Consider the following 17816-nt stretch of genomic DNA (forward strand, 5'->3'; position numbering starts at 1 on the left):
CCCCCCCTTTTTTTTTTATTTTAAATAAAATTTCAAGGCAGAGCAAAGGCTGCCTCAGTTCTTTGAATAAAAAGCTGGGGGGGGAAATGAGGCTGAAGAGAAGTGATTACAGTGTGATGAGGAAAGATAAAAGTTTGAGCAACTTTTTTTCTTCTTTTTTTTTCGGCATGAGGGACAGAAGGATAATTTAATTCCCTGAAGGACAAAAAAAAAAAGGAAAAAAAAATTAAGTCTTTGTCAATTTATTGTTCCAAAAAAAAAAACCCTTTAAAATTTTCCCCTCTCTGTTTATTTTAATTTGCCATGCTTAGAATAAGCTCATAAACCGTAATTCATTACATTTAAAAAGTGCTTTGAGGTCCATGAATGAAAGGCACTTCATTACCATAACACACTGGTGGTGTGTGAAGGAGGCAGCGCTGGATACTGGAGCTCTCTCTCTCTCTCCATGAGGATGTTTTACTCTGGGAGTGGGGCTGAAAAGCTCCATGAGACCCAGCACAGGGAGTAAGAGGATTAGGCTTTGGCTTCAAGGGTTTGCCTTGGTGTTGTTGCACTTTAAAAAAAATAAAGTGGGACCCGCGTTGCCGGCGGCTCCACGCTCCTCTGGCACATCAAGGAGGCAAAGCCACCTGCACCTGCAGGCTTTTTGAAGTGCTCTTCTTCCCTTTTGCTGTGGGATGCTCGGTGCTTCTTTGCACCCCTGTAGAGGGTGGGGGTTTTGGTTTGGATTTTTGGGGGTTTTTCTCTTTCCTGCTGGGATTCAGCACCCAAAGGCCACCCCGGTTCAACGAGCTCAGCACGGTGTTTTCCACGTTTTCTGTCTAGCAAACCAAGCCCATCCTGCAGCCCCCGTGGTGGGAATCTGCACTGAGGCTTCAAGGGTGATACCCAACATCTGTGTCCAAAGCCAAAACTGGAAAGCACTGGGGTGTTTGTTTTTAACAAAGCAAAGCCAAATCAGAATTGTCCTTGCTGGCAAGGATAAATAAGGAGGGATTGCTTTTCCTCTCTAAATACCACCGTGTGGTTGCAGATCCAGAAGGGAGGCTGCCAGGGGTGTCCTTCCTGCAGATCTTTGCTATCCCAAGGGATGGAATTAGCCTAATGCTCGGTGAGCAGCCAATAGAGGGCAACATGCCCATATCCACATAGGCTTTGATCCCAAAATCCCTGCCGTGGGTTTAGTGGAAGGACAACTCATAGCCCTCCCGTGGGATGATTCGTGCCATATTAATATTTTAATTATGTTTTGGCAATTTCTTTTGCCTGTTTGCAAACCCACTGTAATGAGGCGGGTCTTTGCTTCATTTTTATTGTACTTATCAATAATTCCTGCATCCAGGCTTAAGCACTCAGCCATGGACCAGGATCTGCTGGGATAGGTGCAATGGGAAGACAGAAGGAAAAGCCCCCAGAAGTGATGCTAACTCTGGTCCCTCTCTGCAGTCTGGCTCTGTGCTCCCTGCTGGGGATGGGGGAGTGTGGATCCTGGCCTTGCTGGCACGGAATCTCATGGGATTGAATGGGAATATTGAAAAGAGTGGAAAATAAGGCCCTGCAGCCCTTGGCTGGGCCTTGGCTAATTAGGTGCTGATGGATTGCCATTAGGGAAACCATTCCAAGGGACGTGCCCTAACTGCCACAGGGGTGTGTGTGTGGCACTTAAGGGCTGGGAGCCTTTGAAAGAGAGCTAAAGAGGGGCCTGAGGATTTAGTTTTCTCCTCCTTCTAACCGTGGGTGTGGTAACAGGAGAACTAAAGCCTTAAATCCTAGCCCTGGGATCTTGGTTGTTCAGGCTGACCTTTTGCTACCTGCCTCCTAAGAGCCCTCCTTGGGTGATCCCAGTGAGAAGGAGAGTGATGGAGGGGGATGGATTCTAACCAGGAGGGAACCCGTGGCACCCCAGGCTCCCTGAGGCTTTGTAAGTGAGAAGTATCAGAGATCAAGTGCAGGCAGGAGGGCTTTAGCTGTCCAGGGTGACAGCCCTGGTGCTGCAGAACGCTCCATCTGTGGAGGAAAACTACAGCAGAATTCATGTGGAGCACCAACTAAAAAAAAAAAATGGGAAGCCTGATCCTGGGTTCGTGTAGAGATGCCACTTCACTTGGCTCCTGGGTAGGATTTCCTCTTCTCAGATGCAGCTTCATGGAGCGTTTCCTCCCTGGAAGGGACTTTAAATATTGTATTCCTGAGATCACTGTGTTGTGTTTTCCTTTCAGATGAAACTGCTTCTCAGGTGGATTGATGCTTTGAGAGCACGGATGTAGGGAAGAGACTCTTGGATTTTTAGCTGTTGATAATGGTCTCGATGCCACTCTGTTCTGTCACTGGCATTTTGCTAAATATCCCCTTCAACACAGTATTTTAACATGCCACAGTAGTTTATAAAGGGTCTAGAACCAGGGCCACGAAATGATCGTGGCACCTCTCTGTCCTTGGTGCTAAACAAGAACAGGAACCCCTGCAGATGACTGTGGTCCCCCAAGCCCCTGCTGATACACGTGAGGCCCCCCCAGGAACCCCTCTTTGAGGAGCTTCCTTGGCACTTTAAAGGATTCTGCTTCTGCCCTTGCCCCAAAAGGCTGCTGCTCTTTTTTTCCTGAGGAAAGCTGGAATTATTCCCACTCTAGGACTGGCCGAGTTGGTGAAGCAAGATGTGGTTGGTTGCATAAAACTGCCCCCGTTCTGCGGTGTTTTGAACTGCTCATAATGGACCTAACGCTGCTGCCTTTGAATAAACACCTAACTCTCCATTGAATAAACACCTAACTCTCCTAACTTGAGCTAATTAACAACTTCAGAATCCATTAAATGAGGGTCTCGCTGCTGGGAGCGAGAGGGAAGCGTCCAGGAGGCGCTGGTTCCTTGGCGTGCGGCGATTCCCCGTCCCGTGTCTCGGGCGTATCCCCCTGCTCCTCGCAGCCACGCTTTCTCCTGCCCATCACCGAGGTGGTGGGAGGCTTAATTCCCTGCTGTTTGTGGAGTGGGCTCTGACTGCCAGCTGAAAGGCAGGGACTGATAGAGAAGTCCCGCGCGGTGACAGCAGCTTTGGTCTCTTGGAAGGACGGGCTTTGCTGGCGGCGCGTGGAGTAAGGGGGTGAAAGGCTTCAGCCGGATCCATCGGCGTTGTGGCTCTGTCTTTAATCTGACAGGGGGAAAGAAAACCGGGCAATTTGTTAGGGTTCAGTGGAGTGCTAACTAGGAGCAGCGCTCGGGAGAGAGAATAAGGCACCTGGAAGTACGTGGCGTGCCTCTGGAACTCCTGCCTTGTGCGCGGAGTTAGAAACCCTTTGCCGAATTGCTCTTGGTTTTGTGGCTTTTTTAAAAAAGATTTTTAAACCTCGGCCGCAGTTTACAAATGAAGCCAGGGCTGAAACAGCTTGAGACAAATGGAAATAAGCAAACGCAGAAGTCCAGAGCGTCGGCAAAACTGGTGGGGGCACTGAAAATTAAATGATTCCTGCCCCTGCTTTCCAACCACGCTGTTTGCAGAGACGTTTTTTCCAAAGGGGATCCTCCTGAGCCCACAGGCTGGGGAGGAGGGCTCGCCTCTGGGATCTTCGCTTTATAAAGAGGGCCGAGAGAGTGGATTAAATCAATATTTCATTTATTTGGGCTTGTAATTCCTCTTACATCAGCTGCCACATAAAGATTTCCCCCTATTTCCTTCCCCTCCTCCTCATCCTCATTTACTATGCACCAATAATTTCCCTTTGACGCTCTCCTGCCCGTCCTAGTGCCAGATGGCCCCCGGTTCTGAGCTTCTCCCCTCTCCTGGGAGCGGCCCCCATTGTCAATGCAGGGGAGGCGTCGTGGCTTTGAACCCAAAGCTGGGGACCCAAACTTCAGCCCCGGCGTGAGGAGGAGCTAAACCCTCTAATGCGGGGAGCCATGCGAACCGCACACCCTCCCACTCAGCGCCATTAAGGCGAGACCCCCTTCAACTAAAGGCTGCTTTGCATTTTTCCCCAATGGTCCGTGTATAGAAATCTGGCGCAAATTTAATTCCCCCGCCACCACCTGATTCCACTTCCCAGCCGCGAGGTTCCCTTTGTGTCCCAAACTCAATTAGACGGATCCATTTCACGTCGCGGGCACAGATGTGAAAACAAAGTGCGCGCGTACCTCGCTCTTTCTCTCTCTCTCTCTCTCTCTCTCTCTCTGTGGATGTGCCTAAAGCGATAAAGAAAGTGAGTAAATCTGTTTAGGGCGCCCGTTTCTGACTGTGCTGGAGCAGGCTGTGACATCCCGGGAGTCGCTGGGGTTTTCCCTGGCTCTGGGCTGGGTGACAGGGAGCCGCTCCCCCCCGGCTCGCTTGGCAGTGGCACTTTGGGGAGGGTCTCTGTGCGTGGTGTTGGGTGCGTGCCCGGCCTCGGGCTGGAGGTGCTGAGGAATTTTCCAGCCACACGAGCTGGCAGGGAATGAAAGGAGCGGGTATTAATTTCTCGGTGTCCCGCTCGGAACAGGGGGGACGTCGTTGCAAAGGCTTGACACGGAGCCGTGTCGCTGCGTGCCACACAGCATGCAGCCCTGCCTCCCCCCCCCAAAAAAAAAAACTAGCTGAGTTTCTCCCCCTGGCTTGACTTTTCTACATTTCGTGTCCATTTGGGTTTGGAGAGGGACACAAGAGGTTTCGGCATTGAGCGGGCGAGTTAAATTATGCAGCTGCAAGACTGCCAAGCCCTTCAGAATAGGATGCTTCGTTTAGATTTTCCACAATGCTATTGAAGTGCTTATTTTCCTCCTGAAGAGACACAAACAGATGCAAACTTCTGTAAACACTTTAGAAATGAATTCAGTGAGTTTGGCCTCTCAGCAGTGCTCAATAGCTGACAGAAAAATGTCTAATTAGTGCAAGTGGAAATAATAGGGCCACTTGGATTCCTTCCATCCTCCTCCAAGTCTACTTTTCCTAGGGACTCAAAGGCCCTTTTGTTTGGTAGGTCACCCTCTCTCAGGCTTTTGTGCTCCGATCTATTAAAGGAAGAAGGGGAGGAAAAAAAAATAGATTAGGCGATGCTCTGTGCTTAAATATATGGCCTGTTGATGAGCATTTGGAATGGCTGGTTTGCAGTGTCAGTTTACAGGTGCTTGGAGAGGGGGATTCCTCCATTGTTGGCCGGCACAAGCGGAGCTGTGCGTGCCGGGCTCCAGGAATCCTTTTCAAGTGCCATCCTCTTAGAAAATCCAACTCGGGCTCGAGGGGAAAAAAAAAAAAAAGAAGGAAATTTGTACAAATCCTCCTCCTCCTTGCTGAAGTGCAAACAAGCTGGGAAATGCCTGCTATGGATCAGTGCTGCAAGCTGGCCTTCCTGCCGTGTTCTGCAGGCTCTTCTCCAAAGGGTTTGACAGGGGCTTCCTCCTGCACACCTCAGAGGGTGGTACTTGATGTTTTAGTGGGGATTTGGACAAAGATTTCTTGGCAGTGTCTGGAAAAGTAATTGCCTGGATGTCGGCGTGTGCAGCACCTCCTCGCTCCACCGGGCAGGAATACCAGTCCCAGCCCACCATGGGAAGGGGATGGTGTTTGGTAAATATCCCCAGGTCCATGTGAACTTCTGCAGCCACAGTGAAGCTGTGTGTCCTCGTGGCTGCCTTTTCTGGCCTCTCAACAGCGTGCACCTCAGGAATTCCGACTGTTCCCCGTGTCACTGTGATGGCTCAGCCACTGTGGGAATCCAGGAGAGTTCCTAGAGACTCAGTAGTCATTAAGGATGGCCTGCAGGGGAAAACATGGGATTCCTGGCCTGTTTGCCTGTTTGTGGTGGACAAAGGAGTGGATGGCTTGAGCTCTGTCTGGGACAATGGCTGTAGTGACCATTTCCAGTCTTCCCAGTCTCACATCCCCCTTTTAAACGAGTCGCTATTGCTGGTAGCAGTGTGTTGGGCATGACTTAAATTCATTAGCAGGCCACCAAATTCTGTGGTTCCAGTTATTAAACTGGAATTAGAAAGACCCAAAAAGAAAAAAAATCAGGAATGATACCTACAGCTGTAGCAAAATAAACAGCTGGCACCTTCCTATCCTAAAAATGAAAACATGGTGAGGAACGGGGTTAGCGAAGCTGAATGTTTTCCACAGCCAGCTCGCCGAAGCCTCCCGGGGGTGGAGTTTCTCCGAGGCTTCCCGTGTTCTTCCCAGGTTTATCTGAAGGCCTCCATCGTGGCCGGGGACTGCGCCACAGCCGGTGCTGTCGTGTTCCTGATCGACCGGTTCCTGTACTGGATCGACGCCTCCGGCAAACTCCTGCGGATCGCCAAGGGCCTGCACCGGCTGCATCCCAGCGCTCCCGTCAGCCCGCAGGTGCTCATCCGCCAGGCTCGCCTCGCCGCCAACACAGGTACTGCTCCTCTTCCGAGCTCGGGAAGCTCCAATTAGGAGCTACTTGACTCTGGAGAAGACACTTCATCCCTCGCCGGGATCACATTGTCACGGCCCCCGGTGCCATCTTTCCGAGCGCACTTCCCGCTCCCGGCCCCCCTCGAGCCCTCCCAGCTCCTCTCACTAGCACAAAGGGGCCGGTATAAAGGGTTTCGGAGCCAAAAGCAGGAGAGAAAATTGTGAAAGGGTGTGGAAAATACTAATTGGAGCCTTTGTTCCTTAACAAATCTTCCCTGCTGGTTTCAAACAGGGGTGTCTGAATTGCTGTACTCCCGACCAAGGGCCTTGAAAAAAAGGAAATTGGAACCCTGGCATTTTCTCTGCACCGTCCCAGCTGCTTTTTATTTTTCAGTGGGACCACTTGACTACACAGACAAGTCAGCTTGCAACCCCTCCAGGATAAAAAAATAAAATTCCATCATTCCTATAGCATGGACAACACCTGAAGGGTTTTTAACACATCTTCCTGTGGCTGTACTTTCCATGGTGGGCTGTCAAGTTGCTCCCCAGTCAGACCAAAATGGGTTTCCAAAACCCACATTTCCCTGGGACAGAGTCCTGCTGAAGGGAGCAGGCTAGACTACTCTCTTCTGGGAGGGAAATAAGAGCTGGGAATCCCAGCACTCTTCCAGGAACGCATAACGTGTAAAATTAAACTTATATATACATAATTTCATCTCACTGTGTGACCACATATTACAGATGGTAGGGCATGTGCACTTCTGACTGTTGACAGCAGCAAATCTGTGTCCTGGTGATATCTCCTGAATATTCTCGTTCACTTCATGCCACATAATGCATTTTTATATTCATTTTCTGTCCTTTTTTTTTTCCCTTTAATTTTCAATCAGGTAAACTTTTAAAAGCTGAATATATCCTAAGCAGCCTGATTAATGACAATGGAGCAACGGGTACGTACGGATTTCTTTTCCAGTTTCACACTTGCTATTTTGGTGGGATTTTTCATCCTAATTTTAACAGTTACACAAACTCCAAATACAGCCAGACCAGCCCCACTAATGACTCCTTACATCACACTTCTCTTTCCTTCACCACTCTTTGCTAAAATGTGGAAACAACAACTTTGTTTTGAAACTTTCATAACTCATCCCTGTGTGTCTTCACGGTGGTGGGAAAATACCCTGGATGGGGAAGTTTAAAAGGTGGACCCACTTCAAGCAATTGGCTGATCTAGAAAACTAACACTACTCTTATCCCCTCAAAAATGCAGATTGTTGGAGTAATGCTTCTCCTCCCAACTCCCACTGATCTTACAGGCTAAATCAATACTTTATTCTATACTTTTTATTTTCCTTTCTGCCCCATGACTCCGCTGCTGATCATGTGTCTTGTCTTGGATCTGGAGGGATGTGTGGTGTTTCTACTAGTGAGAGTTCAATAATTTTGGCAGCCATACATCATCATTATTTAGTTCTGGTTTTGAGACAAGCTGTTTTAGGGGGTTATATCTGTTCTCCATTTCCTTAAGCTTTCAGGGATTATTTAGGCAATATATTCAGGTTTCCCTACAGCCTGGAAAATTTGGGAAGCCTGTTCTGGGATTTTCTTTCATGTGAAACCGAGATTCTCATACAAGAAGGGCCTCCATGCAAAAAAAAAGGGAGAATCCCGGCAATTTGCTGGGATTTAGGTTACCCTTGGAGGTTTAGAGTGACAGCAACGTTTTCCATTCTCTGCTGAGTTTTCCCACTCTTCCTGCAGGTACCTGGCGATACGCGGAGCGAAGCGATCGGATCCTCGTTCAGGCAGTCTGCTTGCAGATCAGGGGGCAGATCCTGCAAAAGCTTGGTGAGGCTCCTTTCTATAAACATCCACTCAAGGTTTCCCCCTTTTTTTTTGTCCCTCTAAAATGTTACATCGGACAGGTATCAGAGTTTTGGCTTGTGCTGAACTCCTCCTGTCCATAAAACAGCATGAGGGGCTTCTGTATTCAGGGTTTGACCCTTGAGGGAACAGTGTTCATTTTGTGCTTCTGGTTTGAAACACCAAAGTCTTCCATGACTGTTGAGCTGAAGTCTCTTATGAGGACAAAATGGTATGGTTTTATCCTGTGGAAATCCTTAGCTGCCATCTGCTCAGTGACTGTTTTCTGATTGATTTCAGGGATGTGGTATGAGGCAGCAGAGTTGATTTGGGCCTCTCTCGTGGGATACTTCAAACTTCCTCAGCCAGATAAGAAGGTAGTGTTTCCTTTCCACTCTGGATGTGCTTGCCAATCCAAAAATCATTCCAGAGTAGCTTTTGTTTGCTGCAGCCGAGCCCCTCAGCAGTAGTGTCTCAATTACACACCTCAGCCAGGGTTAACAGGCAGGACAAAGTCTGTATTCCGCGTTGTTTCCGCATGCATGCACGGACCTACCGACACCTTTTTGTCCTGCAGGGGCATGGAAGTAACAGTTCTCATTAAGCAGAATCGCCCAAAGTGAACCATCAACCAGAATGTCACAGGTGCCTTCAGCAAGGACAGGCTAATCCCAGAATGCTGCCACAGATTTTAGGGGTTTTTTTATTAGGATTAAAATGAATTTTGTTTTCCTAGTTTTCCCAGTGTCCGAACTAGGTTTATTTGCTGAGCTGCTCTACGCTATCTGTGGTAGGTGATGGATTTCCCTGGCACTGCAGGACCTGAACACCTCACAACAGCCACTGTGTCTGTCTTTAGCACCTCTGAGAGGCTTTTCAGCACTGATCTTCCCACTGGAGATGAAGCCACAGTTGCACCATGTGTCCGTAGCTAAACAGGAATGTGCACCTGAGACTGGCAAGTCCCAGGGTGAGGCTTGAGGAGGTTTTGTAATGGGACCCCAGCACAAGATATCCCACAAACCCAGACCTTGTCACCTCTCCTCTGCCATGCCTTAAAGCTTGACCTCAAGCTCAGAACATTTCTGTGTTCTCCATTTCAGTGGGAGCAAAAGTTGTGTAGGGAATTTTTGTGGAAAGCTTGCAGTTACTTCCGGGCTTTCTTAACTGTTTAGCTGGGCAGACCCTTAGGTGGCATCAGATCTTCCAGATTACGCTTCCTGCAAGCTGAAATTAATAAAACCTTATCAAGATGACATCTCTGAATTTCTTAGAAATGCTTCTCTTTGGATCTTTGGATCTTTGGATCTTGTTAGTTTGCTTTGTTGTATTTTTTTCCCCCTGGTATGTTCTACACAGAACCTGCTTTATTCAGAGCAATAAAATTCAAAATACAGGGGGAAAACCCACTCTGATCATTTTTCCATTTCTCTTTCAGGGAATTGCCACTTCCCTGGGTTTTATGGCAGACATCTTTGCTTCCATGAATGAGCAGGATTATGCACGTTTTAAAACCAATGCTGACATAGACCTGGTGAGACTTGGTTTGGGATTTGGGTGTTTAGATTCTTCAGATGTTGTCTGAATGTTGTCCCAAATTCACCCACACTATGTTCTCCCTCCAGGTCCTCTCCTGTGCTGAGAGGGCTGAAGAAACTTCCAATGTTGCTAATGAAAAAATTCATGAAAAGAAAACATTGAGAGTATTTTATGGAGTGTGTACGTCTGTAATATACAGAATATTTATAGGCTCAAAAAGTAACATATTGATGGCAAACCTGAGCAAAAATGCTCCTGAGGAAACAGACCTGGCTGTTGTTTAAGATGTGATGTCCCTGCTTATCAGGTCCCATCTCCTTGGAAATAAAGCCTTTGATATGAGGTTTCCCCTCATGTTTTTCTTTCCTTTCACTAGAGCTTCCTCCAAGAGTCCGGCCACCGCTTGTTATCCGCTGCTGAGGCCTGCAAGCTGGCAGCAGCCTACAGCCAGTACACCCCCCTGTTTGTCCTCACGGCCGTGGTAAGTGTTCATCTTCACTCTGGGAGTGGGATTTGTGCAGGGCAAGAGCCCTGGCTGTTAAATTTGGCTCCAGCCCGGCTTTCAAACACTGGGGTATCGTGGCTGTGTTGTGGGTGCGATTGGTTATGTGTGGTATGAGTTGCTCTGAACTCCAGCCAGGGTGGAAGGCTGTCCACAGAGCAAGGATGGGCTTTCAAGCCCTGGGAATGCTGCTTCTCCTACAACTACAGCTCTGTTTCAAAGGAAAAAGAGGGAGATTATTCCCTCCAGGAAACACAGCAGCAGAGAGTTAAAGCCAGTGTTTGCTTCGAATTTTTAATTCCTTCGTTCTTTCATCCCCCCCCAGAACATCCGTGGGATGTGTTTGCTGTCCTACAGTCACTCCAAGGACTGTCCCCCGGAAAAGAGAGAGTTCTACTTGTCTGAAGCCAAAGAATCCTTCGAGATCGGGCTCCTCACCAAGAATGACCAGAGTCCCATCACCAGCAAGCAGGAGCTCCACAGTTTTATCAAAGCTGCCTTCTGCCTCGCCACCGTGCACCGGTGGCTCCGTGGGGAGAGCCGGGAGCTCCGTGAGGTGGGTCAGCTGTGCAGGGAAGCCTTGGGAAAACTGCATTCGTACAGCACTTCCTTCCCAGAAGAGGAGGAGAAAGGAAAGCTTGCCAAGGAGATCATGTCCCTGATCACATCCGTGAAGAAGCGCCTGCGAGTGGAAAGCTTCCCCAATTCCGATGCCAGGTCTTATGTCCCAGACAGTTACAAAGGCACAGTGGAAAAGCCTGCCCTGCGAAGGGAAACCAGCTTTGAGAAGATCCTTGCCAGGCATTCCCAGCATCACCTGGCAGTGTGCCAAGTGTTTGAGAACACCTGCAGGGCTCATAAAATGCTGGGAGAAATCCAGGTGGGACCTTGTATCACAACCTTAAGGACAGAGACCAAAACCACAGACACTGCGTGTACTACTCAGGAAATAGTGCAGGATGGGAGAGGGGCTGCAAAAATCCTGAGCTTGCCAACAGCAGGAAGCAGCTCAGAGAGACTTGGTGGCTGGAGAAATCAAGACATTTGTTCTGGTGTGATGAAAATTTCCTTGGAAGAAGAGACTGAGCCTTTAGGAATGGAAATAAGTGATGAAAATGGTGGTTTCGGCGCAGGGCAAAACAGGAGTCAAAGCACGACTTCAGAGAGCTCTTGGTGCAGGCTGTCAAAATCCAGTTACTCTTCCAGCTGGGAGGAGCTAAACTGTAATAGCAGCAGAGAGTCCCCCAGGGAAGGGCAGCAGCAGGAGAAGGGCTCAGCAGAGGAGCGATGCTGCACCACAGAATCTGATGGAAACGGTCAAGCCACGTCCTTGTGCCCGTTGCCTCCCTGGAATCCTGCTCCTCGGGAGCCTCTCCACAGCTTTGAGGGATCTCCTCAGCCTTCCTCGGAGGGAGGTGCACCTCGAGCTGGGAGGAGGGTGGAGAAGGTGTCTCTTTGTGGAGATGAACTGTGGGAGGGAAGACACTGTGGAAGGAGATCTCCTCAAAAGAAAGCAAAGGACCTGAGTGATGCGTTTCCTTCCCTCTCCACCTCTTACTCCCTTCCTACCAGGCTGGAGGAGGAGGAGAAGTCCTCCTCCTGTGCACAGCTGGGCTGCAGGACCAAGGACAGTGGCAGGGAGGGAGGCGGCTGCCGCTTTGAGAGGGTCCACCCAGGAGAACCCGCAGGAAGCACGGAGGATCCCTCGTGTGAGACACATCCCCCCCAAAACGGGGGTAATTCTGCGCTGTCAATGATCACTGAGCCCAAAACAGGCAGCAGCTCCTCTGTGCATGACTGGATAAGGAAATCTGCCACGGTGGGGGACAGACCCCGCCAAGTGCCTGAGGTTGACACCCAAGCAGAAACGATTGATGACACAGAGTTTGATTTCCTCAGTGTTGGAGACTCAGTAAACAGTTATCCTGCAGCACCTGCTCCAAAGCATCAAGCAGCTCCCAGTGTGCCAACAGCTTTGCCCTCGCAGGGCAAGGTGTCCGTAAGCAAGCACTTTGACTGTGCCACTACAGAAGGAGATGAGGAAAAGTCTCAGGACATGGTGAGCAGCAGGGGACAATCCAGTTCATCTCTGAGTTCATGGATCAAATCAGCACAGATGCCCACGAGTTCCCCTGAGGTTCCTTTTCTGACCCCAGGGGAAAGTTTTGCCCTCACACCTGGGAGAACGAAGGAAGAAATCCTGGACTCTCGATTTCTGAGGGATGACGATTACAAGCAGCTTCTGGCAGAGGTGGAACATAATTGGCTTGTCCAGAGACTGATGCCTACTGGGATTTTTAGGACCAAAGAGCTTCGTAAAGCATACTGTAAGTTCCCACACAGCAACAGGTGCCCCCTCAGGGGGGGCCTTTTAACACGATATTTTAGTCAGCATTTATTAGGATTTAATTTTTTGTTGTCTTCCACCCCATTACTTGAGTCTGGTTGCCTGTTTAGATTCCAGAACCAATAAAGATCCTGTGGTATTTTCTTTTTGTAGCTGCTCTTCTTTTAAAATACTCCAAGAAATCCGGCCTGTGGACGGGCCAAGAGACCGCCGTGTTCATCGGGGACTACCTGAATGTGGCAAAGGAAGGCAAGCAGAGAAGTGCCTTCTGGATACACTTCCTGCACCAAGAAGAAATCCTGGGAAGGTATGGGCCAAACAGATTTCCAAAACAATATGTTTATCAATGCTGCTTCTGTGTAAATACGAATAAAAACTCTCTGGTGAGATTTTCTGCAGCAAGAGTGTTTTATGGGCCTCCCAAATGTCTTGGGCATTTTGGCAACCTTTCCCATCAGTCCATGTAACCCTACTTTTTAATTTCTGGGAAGGAAAAGCTACTTCACTGTTGTCTTCTAACAGCTGATTGCAGAGTAAACTCCTATGATTAGCTAGAAGCATCATTATTAGAAGTAGCCTGTAAATTATTATGGGTTGAGAACAGTATATCAATACCTCTGAGTTGGCTTTCCCTTCAGAGTCAAGAACAGTTGAGTTTAAACTTTCCAGTGTTATGAAACCCCCATCCCAACATGTGATTGATAATTTTTCACCTGTATGAGATACAAAAGAAAAAAAAAACCACCCAAATTTAATGGCCATTTTAAAGGTATCACCCATAGCAGGATTTGCTTCTGAACAGCCAAGGTCAGCTTTGCACTGATGTTCTGTATCACGACATACAGAATTGACACTTCTCCCAGCACTTCTCCCTCTGTTTAGGTATGTTGGGAAGGAATATAAGGAAGAAAAAGGGCTCCTCCATCACTTCAGCGACGTGGAGCGACAAATGACCGCCCAGTACTACGTGACAGAGTTCAACAAGAGGCTGTATGAGCAAAAGATCCCTACCCAAATCTTTTATATCCCATCTGCAGTACTCCTGGTAAGGACTGTTTTCTAAGCATTTCCAAGGAACTGGTGTGGGAAGCGTGCCTTGAGCCAGTTTTGATTTTAAACCACCAGCAGTGAGACTGTCTCGTTTCAGATACTGGAAGACAGAACTATAAAAGGGTGTGTGAGTGTGGAGCCCTACATCCTCGGGGAGTTTGTGAAGCTGTCCAACAACACCAAGGTAGTAAAGAATGAGTACAAAGCCACGGAGTACGGTCTGGCTTACGGCCACTTCTGCTACGAGTTCTCCAGGGGAACAGATGTCGTCGTGGACCTGCAGGGTGTGTATTACAGTGCACCTCATGCCTTTCAGGCTCAACCTTTAGCCCCCAGGTATCTTTGGGATATTCATTTCCTTAAATATTCAGGAAGTGCCTCTTAGGGTTCAGCTTTTGCTGACACGGGTGGAAACTGGGAATCACTGAGGTGACGCTGACAGAGCTTGGGCTGCACCAAGCAGAGAGTCCTGAGTACAACAACACAAAGCCTGTGATGTTTGACACCAAAATGTATCATTTCCTCCACAGGCTGGGTGACAGGGAACGGGAAGGGCCTCATCTACCTCACAGACCCCCAGATTCATTCTCTGAATAGCAGAGATGTCTCCCGCTCCAACTTTGGGAAGAGAGGAATTTATTACTTCTTTAATGACCAGCACGTGGAGTGCAACGAGATCTGTCGCAGCCTGTCTTTGACAAGGCCCTCGGTGGAGCTGCTGGCATAGGACTCTCACAGGTCAGTCACACCAAGGGCTGGACACTGTTTTGACACACACATCTTTAGGAGCAGGGAGCAGCAAAAAGCTGCCTTCATTTCCCACTCTCTTCTTCCCCCTCCCCAAAACCCTGATATTCTGCTGCCCCCCTCCCTCAAACTTCCACAAAAAAAGATGGGTCCCCGACAGACTTGGCTTTAACAAAACTACCCCCTTTTGTTTCTGCAGCCAGCAGAGATTTTTTTAGGTTTTTGTCCCAGTGTTTTAGCAGTGCTATTGTTTTCTAGGTGATGTTTGTGCTGAGTTGTTTGGAAGGATGCCCTAGCCCTGCGCCAACCGATTAGAACTAGGTGTAAAGAGGGAGAAGCACGAGAAGGAAAAAAAAAACCAACAAAATTAAATCTCTTTATTATGGTGCATAAACCTTCAGTCTTGGGGAGCTGCGCAGCTGCACGGGGAGAAAAAAATGCATTCAAAAATATAATGCCAGTGTGAATAATCCTTTCTCGGGCGCTGCTCGCAGACTGCTCCAGCTTTGTCAGGTGAACTTGAACCGGGGCCGTCAGATTTGTGGCCGTTCCCATTGCACACTGTCTGTCACCCCGGGGCATTCACCATCTTGCCTGTTGTTCAGAGCCGGCGAACAATCCATCATTGAGCCGGGCAGGCGCTGGCTCACAGAGCAGTGAAATCGGCATGTGACGGTACACTCGGCCCCAGTGTCTCGCAGATTAAAGTGATACATGAAAACTCACGTGTTACCGGGAAGATTAAGCCCGTTATCTTGTTGCGCAGCCAATAAAGGCCGGCCTTGTCGGCGGCAGTGGGGAAATGCCGGCTTTAACCAAGTGACAAACATAGCTCCGCGCTCCGGCCGGCGAGCGCCCGGCTCCGAGGGGCGAACAAAGCTAGTTAGCAAGATCCCGGGAATTAATGGGCGGCGGGGATGCTGTGTTAAAGCGTCTCTGCAGAGGCTTTCCCTGCTCTATAGAGACAATTAAACCCCCGAAACAAAACCTCCCGGACAATCTCTGCGGAACAAAGTGTCCTAATACGCTGCCAGCAGCCGGCCCCGCCGGGTCTGCTCCAACAGCGCACGCAGCCGCGGGACCCCTGACAAACCGTGCCTTTTCCAGCTTCTCCCTGGTCAAAGGGAGAAAAAGGAAATTTGTTTAGATGTGCTCCCGAATAAATCCGTCCGCTTGGAATTTTCATGCCTTGCTTTCTTCCTAGCGTTTGCTTTTAGCAGCTGATTTCTCGTGTCGGTTTTAGGAGACTTTTTGCCACCTCAGCCAAAGTTATGGCTATTCACAGGTATATTGAGGATCAGCCTGTCCAGTTCCCTGGAATCCTATTCTACTTGTCTCACTCTTTACAGGCTTGGGCACAATTTCAGAGGTATCAGGCACTCTGTCTTCACCCGGGGCTTGGATACTGGAAATCGTGGATTAATGTGCCCCAAAACCTCATTGCCTGAAGAACTTGGACACACGCGTGGCCCCAAACACACAGAGCTTAAATTGTTGTTTCATATTTCTGGTATAAATATGGGAACACTGGGGGAAATAAATAGTTGACTCTGATGATGGAGAATTTAATATTTTGGCTGGAAGTTTCATCTTAGAGCTACTGACCAAAAAAAATTGCTGCTTTGTTATTTTCTCTGGTTTCAGAATAAAGTAATTTGAACTAATTTGAGACTTAGGGAATATGTCTTTTTTTTTTTTTTTTTAATTAGAAATTTTAGTTAGAAATTGAATGGTTTGTATTAAGTAACTTGCTACCAAGGTGTTTTTTGGGCTCGATGAATTATAACACACTCCAGATTCCAACCTAAGTGCTTGGTATGACCACTGAGGGCCAGTCTCTACAATATGAGTGGAACTGTGCCATGCTGGGACAGGGAAATATTAACTGTAGGGACATCAAGTTTGAGGAAACATGGAACATTTCCTCCTCTCAGCTAAACTCTTGGACTTGAGTTTACGCCCTGTGTAAGTGCTGCAGTAAGTCAGGCACAGAACTGTCCTGCTCTTAACAAGGTGGGCACACGCTTTCCTGTCCTTCAGGGGAAGGGATTTGCCTAAAGGTTTTTTCCCACTTGCCTTTCTGCAGGTGTCCATGTGAAAGGCAGAGAGTCTGGCTGGCTGTGTGCTCAGGCATGAAAGTTCAGTACGTTTGATACCGAGGGAACAACCGGAGGCCGCAAACCTCAGGTAGAATGATCTTCTCACTCCTTTGCCAGTAACTAGTGGACTCTAAGGAGCACTTTGGGGGATTTCTCTTAGAAAAGACACAGAGGAAAGGGAGGCCCTCAGTTATCCCAACAATACAGTGCTGAGCCAGGCTTGCCTCCCTGTGAGTCTCAGCATCCCAGGCCATTACGGCCGGCGGGGAGCGGGCGCGAGGTGACCCCTCCAGCTGTGAGGCAGCCCCTGCACGCGAGGCAGCACGTCCCTGCTGCCATAAACCCGGCATCAGCTGCCCCTGGGGCCCAGCTGCTGGATTTAGGCGCCACTCCTTCACCAGACACAGCTATTCATGGGGGCTGAGGGCAAAGCCTCACGCCAGCGAGCGCAGAACCGCAGCCCGCGCTGCCCGATTCTCTTCTGCTTGGAAAGACACGGCAGCACCAGCCTCCTCGGCATCTCCTTCCCGCTAACCAGAGCGGGAATATTTGCAGCAAAGCAAAAAAAAACCAACGACTTGATAACTGCTGCTGTCACCTGCTGCCCCGAGGGAAGTCCCTGCACCGGCACCCGGGTGCCCTCCCTGGCCCTGCAGGGAAACTGGCAGCAGCGTGCAGCTCTCACCCCTCTCCTGGGAGCGACACAGGCCACCCTCCTTTTTTCCACTTGGATGAAATCATCTCCCCTGTCCCTTGGCAGAGCGGGAGCAGATGGGGCTGTTGGCCTCTGCAGCCTCCCGCTGCCCCAGCTCGTGTGAGTCGGTGATGCCTCCAGCCCCCCCAGCCTGCCCACTGTGCCCCTCCAAACAGAACTTAATCCCATTCCCTAATCCCAAACTTCTCTGCCAAGCTGTTTTTGAGGCAGAGCGTATCTTTCATCCAAAGATAACAAGTTATTAATAATAATTTGCTAATTGATGGATGCTGCTCAGAGGACCGGAGCACCCACAGCACCGAGGGGGAGCGCAGATCCCACAGAGGCAGGTCCAACACCCCTCTTCCCCCCCGCATCCAGGGGGTGGCTGGGTGGCACAGCCAGCACCCAGGGGCACAGGATGAGGGCAGGGTCCCCCCCCCGGCAGGCAGCAGGTGCCTTTCCTCTCTCGGTAACAGCCGAGCGAAGCCCAAACTGCCGTGCCGGCTACCGGGGCTGCCGTCCCCTCCGAGCAGGACATCACGTTAATAGAGGTTGATTTGCAAACGGCGTCGCCCCCCCCCCCAGTGCCCCCCTTTGCCTGACTCCCGCTTTTCTGCTCAATGGCA

The 17816-nt window shown here is 49.4% G+C and overlaps 1 protein-coding gene across 5 annotated transcripts in view; it reads left to right on the top strand.

Annotated features, from left to right (window-relative positions):
• ALPK1 (alpha kinase 1) overlaps positions 1-17816 on the top strand; it is a 39265-nt gene that overhangs the window by 18446 nt on the left and 3003 nt on the right. For 3 of the 5 annotated variants that reach the window (XR_010430371.1, XR_010430370.1, XR_010430372.1), the window contains 12 exons: positions 6146-6344; positions 7237-7296; positions 8108-8194; positions 8510-8586; positions 9648-9743; positions 10125-10229; positions 10576-12577; positions 12751-12904; positions 13480-13642; positions 13745-13931; positions 14178-14385; positions 16481-16581. Coding sequence is in view for 2 of the 5 variants with exons in the window: in XM_064653833.1 (XP_064509903.1) it covers positions 6146-6344; positions 7237-7296; positions 8108-8194; positions 8510-8586; positions 9648-9743; positions 10125-10229; positions 10576-12577; positions 12751-12904; positions 13480-13642; positions 13745-13931; positions 14178-14374 (3327 nt within the window). In the remaining 3 variants the exon portion in view is untranslated. Of the gene's footprint in view, positions 1-6145; positions 6345-7236; positions 7297-8107; positions 8195-8509; positions 8587-9647; positions 9744-10124; positions 10230-10575; positions 12578-12750; positions 12905-13479; positions 13643-13744; positions 13932-14177; positions 14386-15743; positions 16430-16480; positions 17812-17816 lie in introns of those variants that run through there. The other 2 variants (XM_064653833.1, XM_064653834.1) reach the window with 2 other exon arrangements.

This window comes from Pseudopipra pipra, chromosome 4, assembly GCF_036250125.1.
Source record: "Pseudopipra pipra isolate bDixPip1 chromosome 4, bDixPip1.hap1, whole genome shotgun sequence".
NCBI lineage: Eukaryota > Metazoa > Chordata > Aves > Passeriformes > Pipridae > Pseudopipra > Pseudopipra pipra.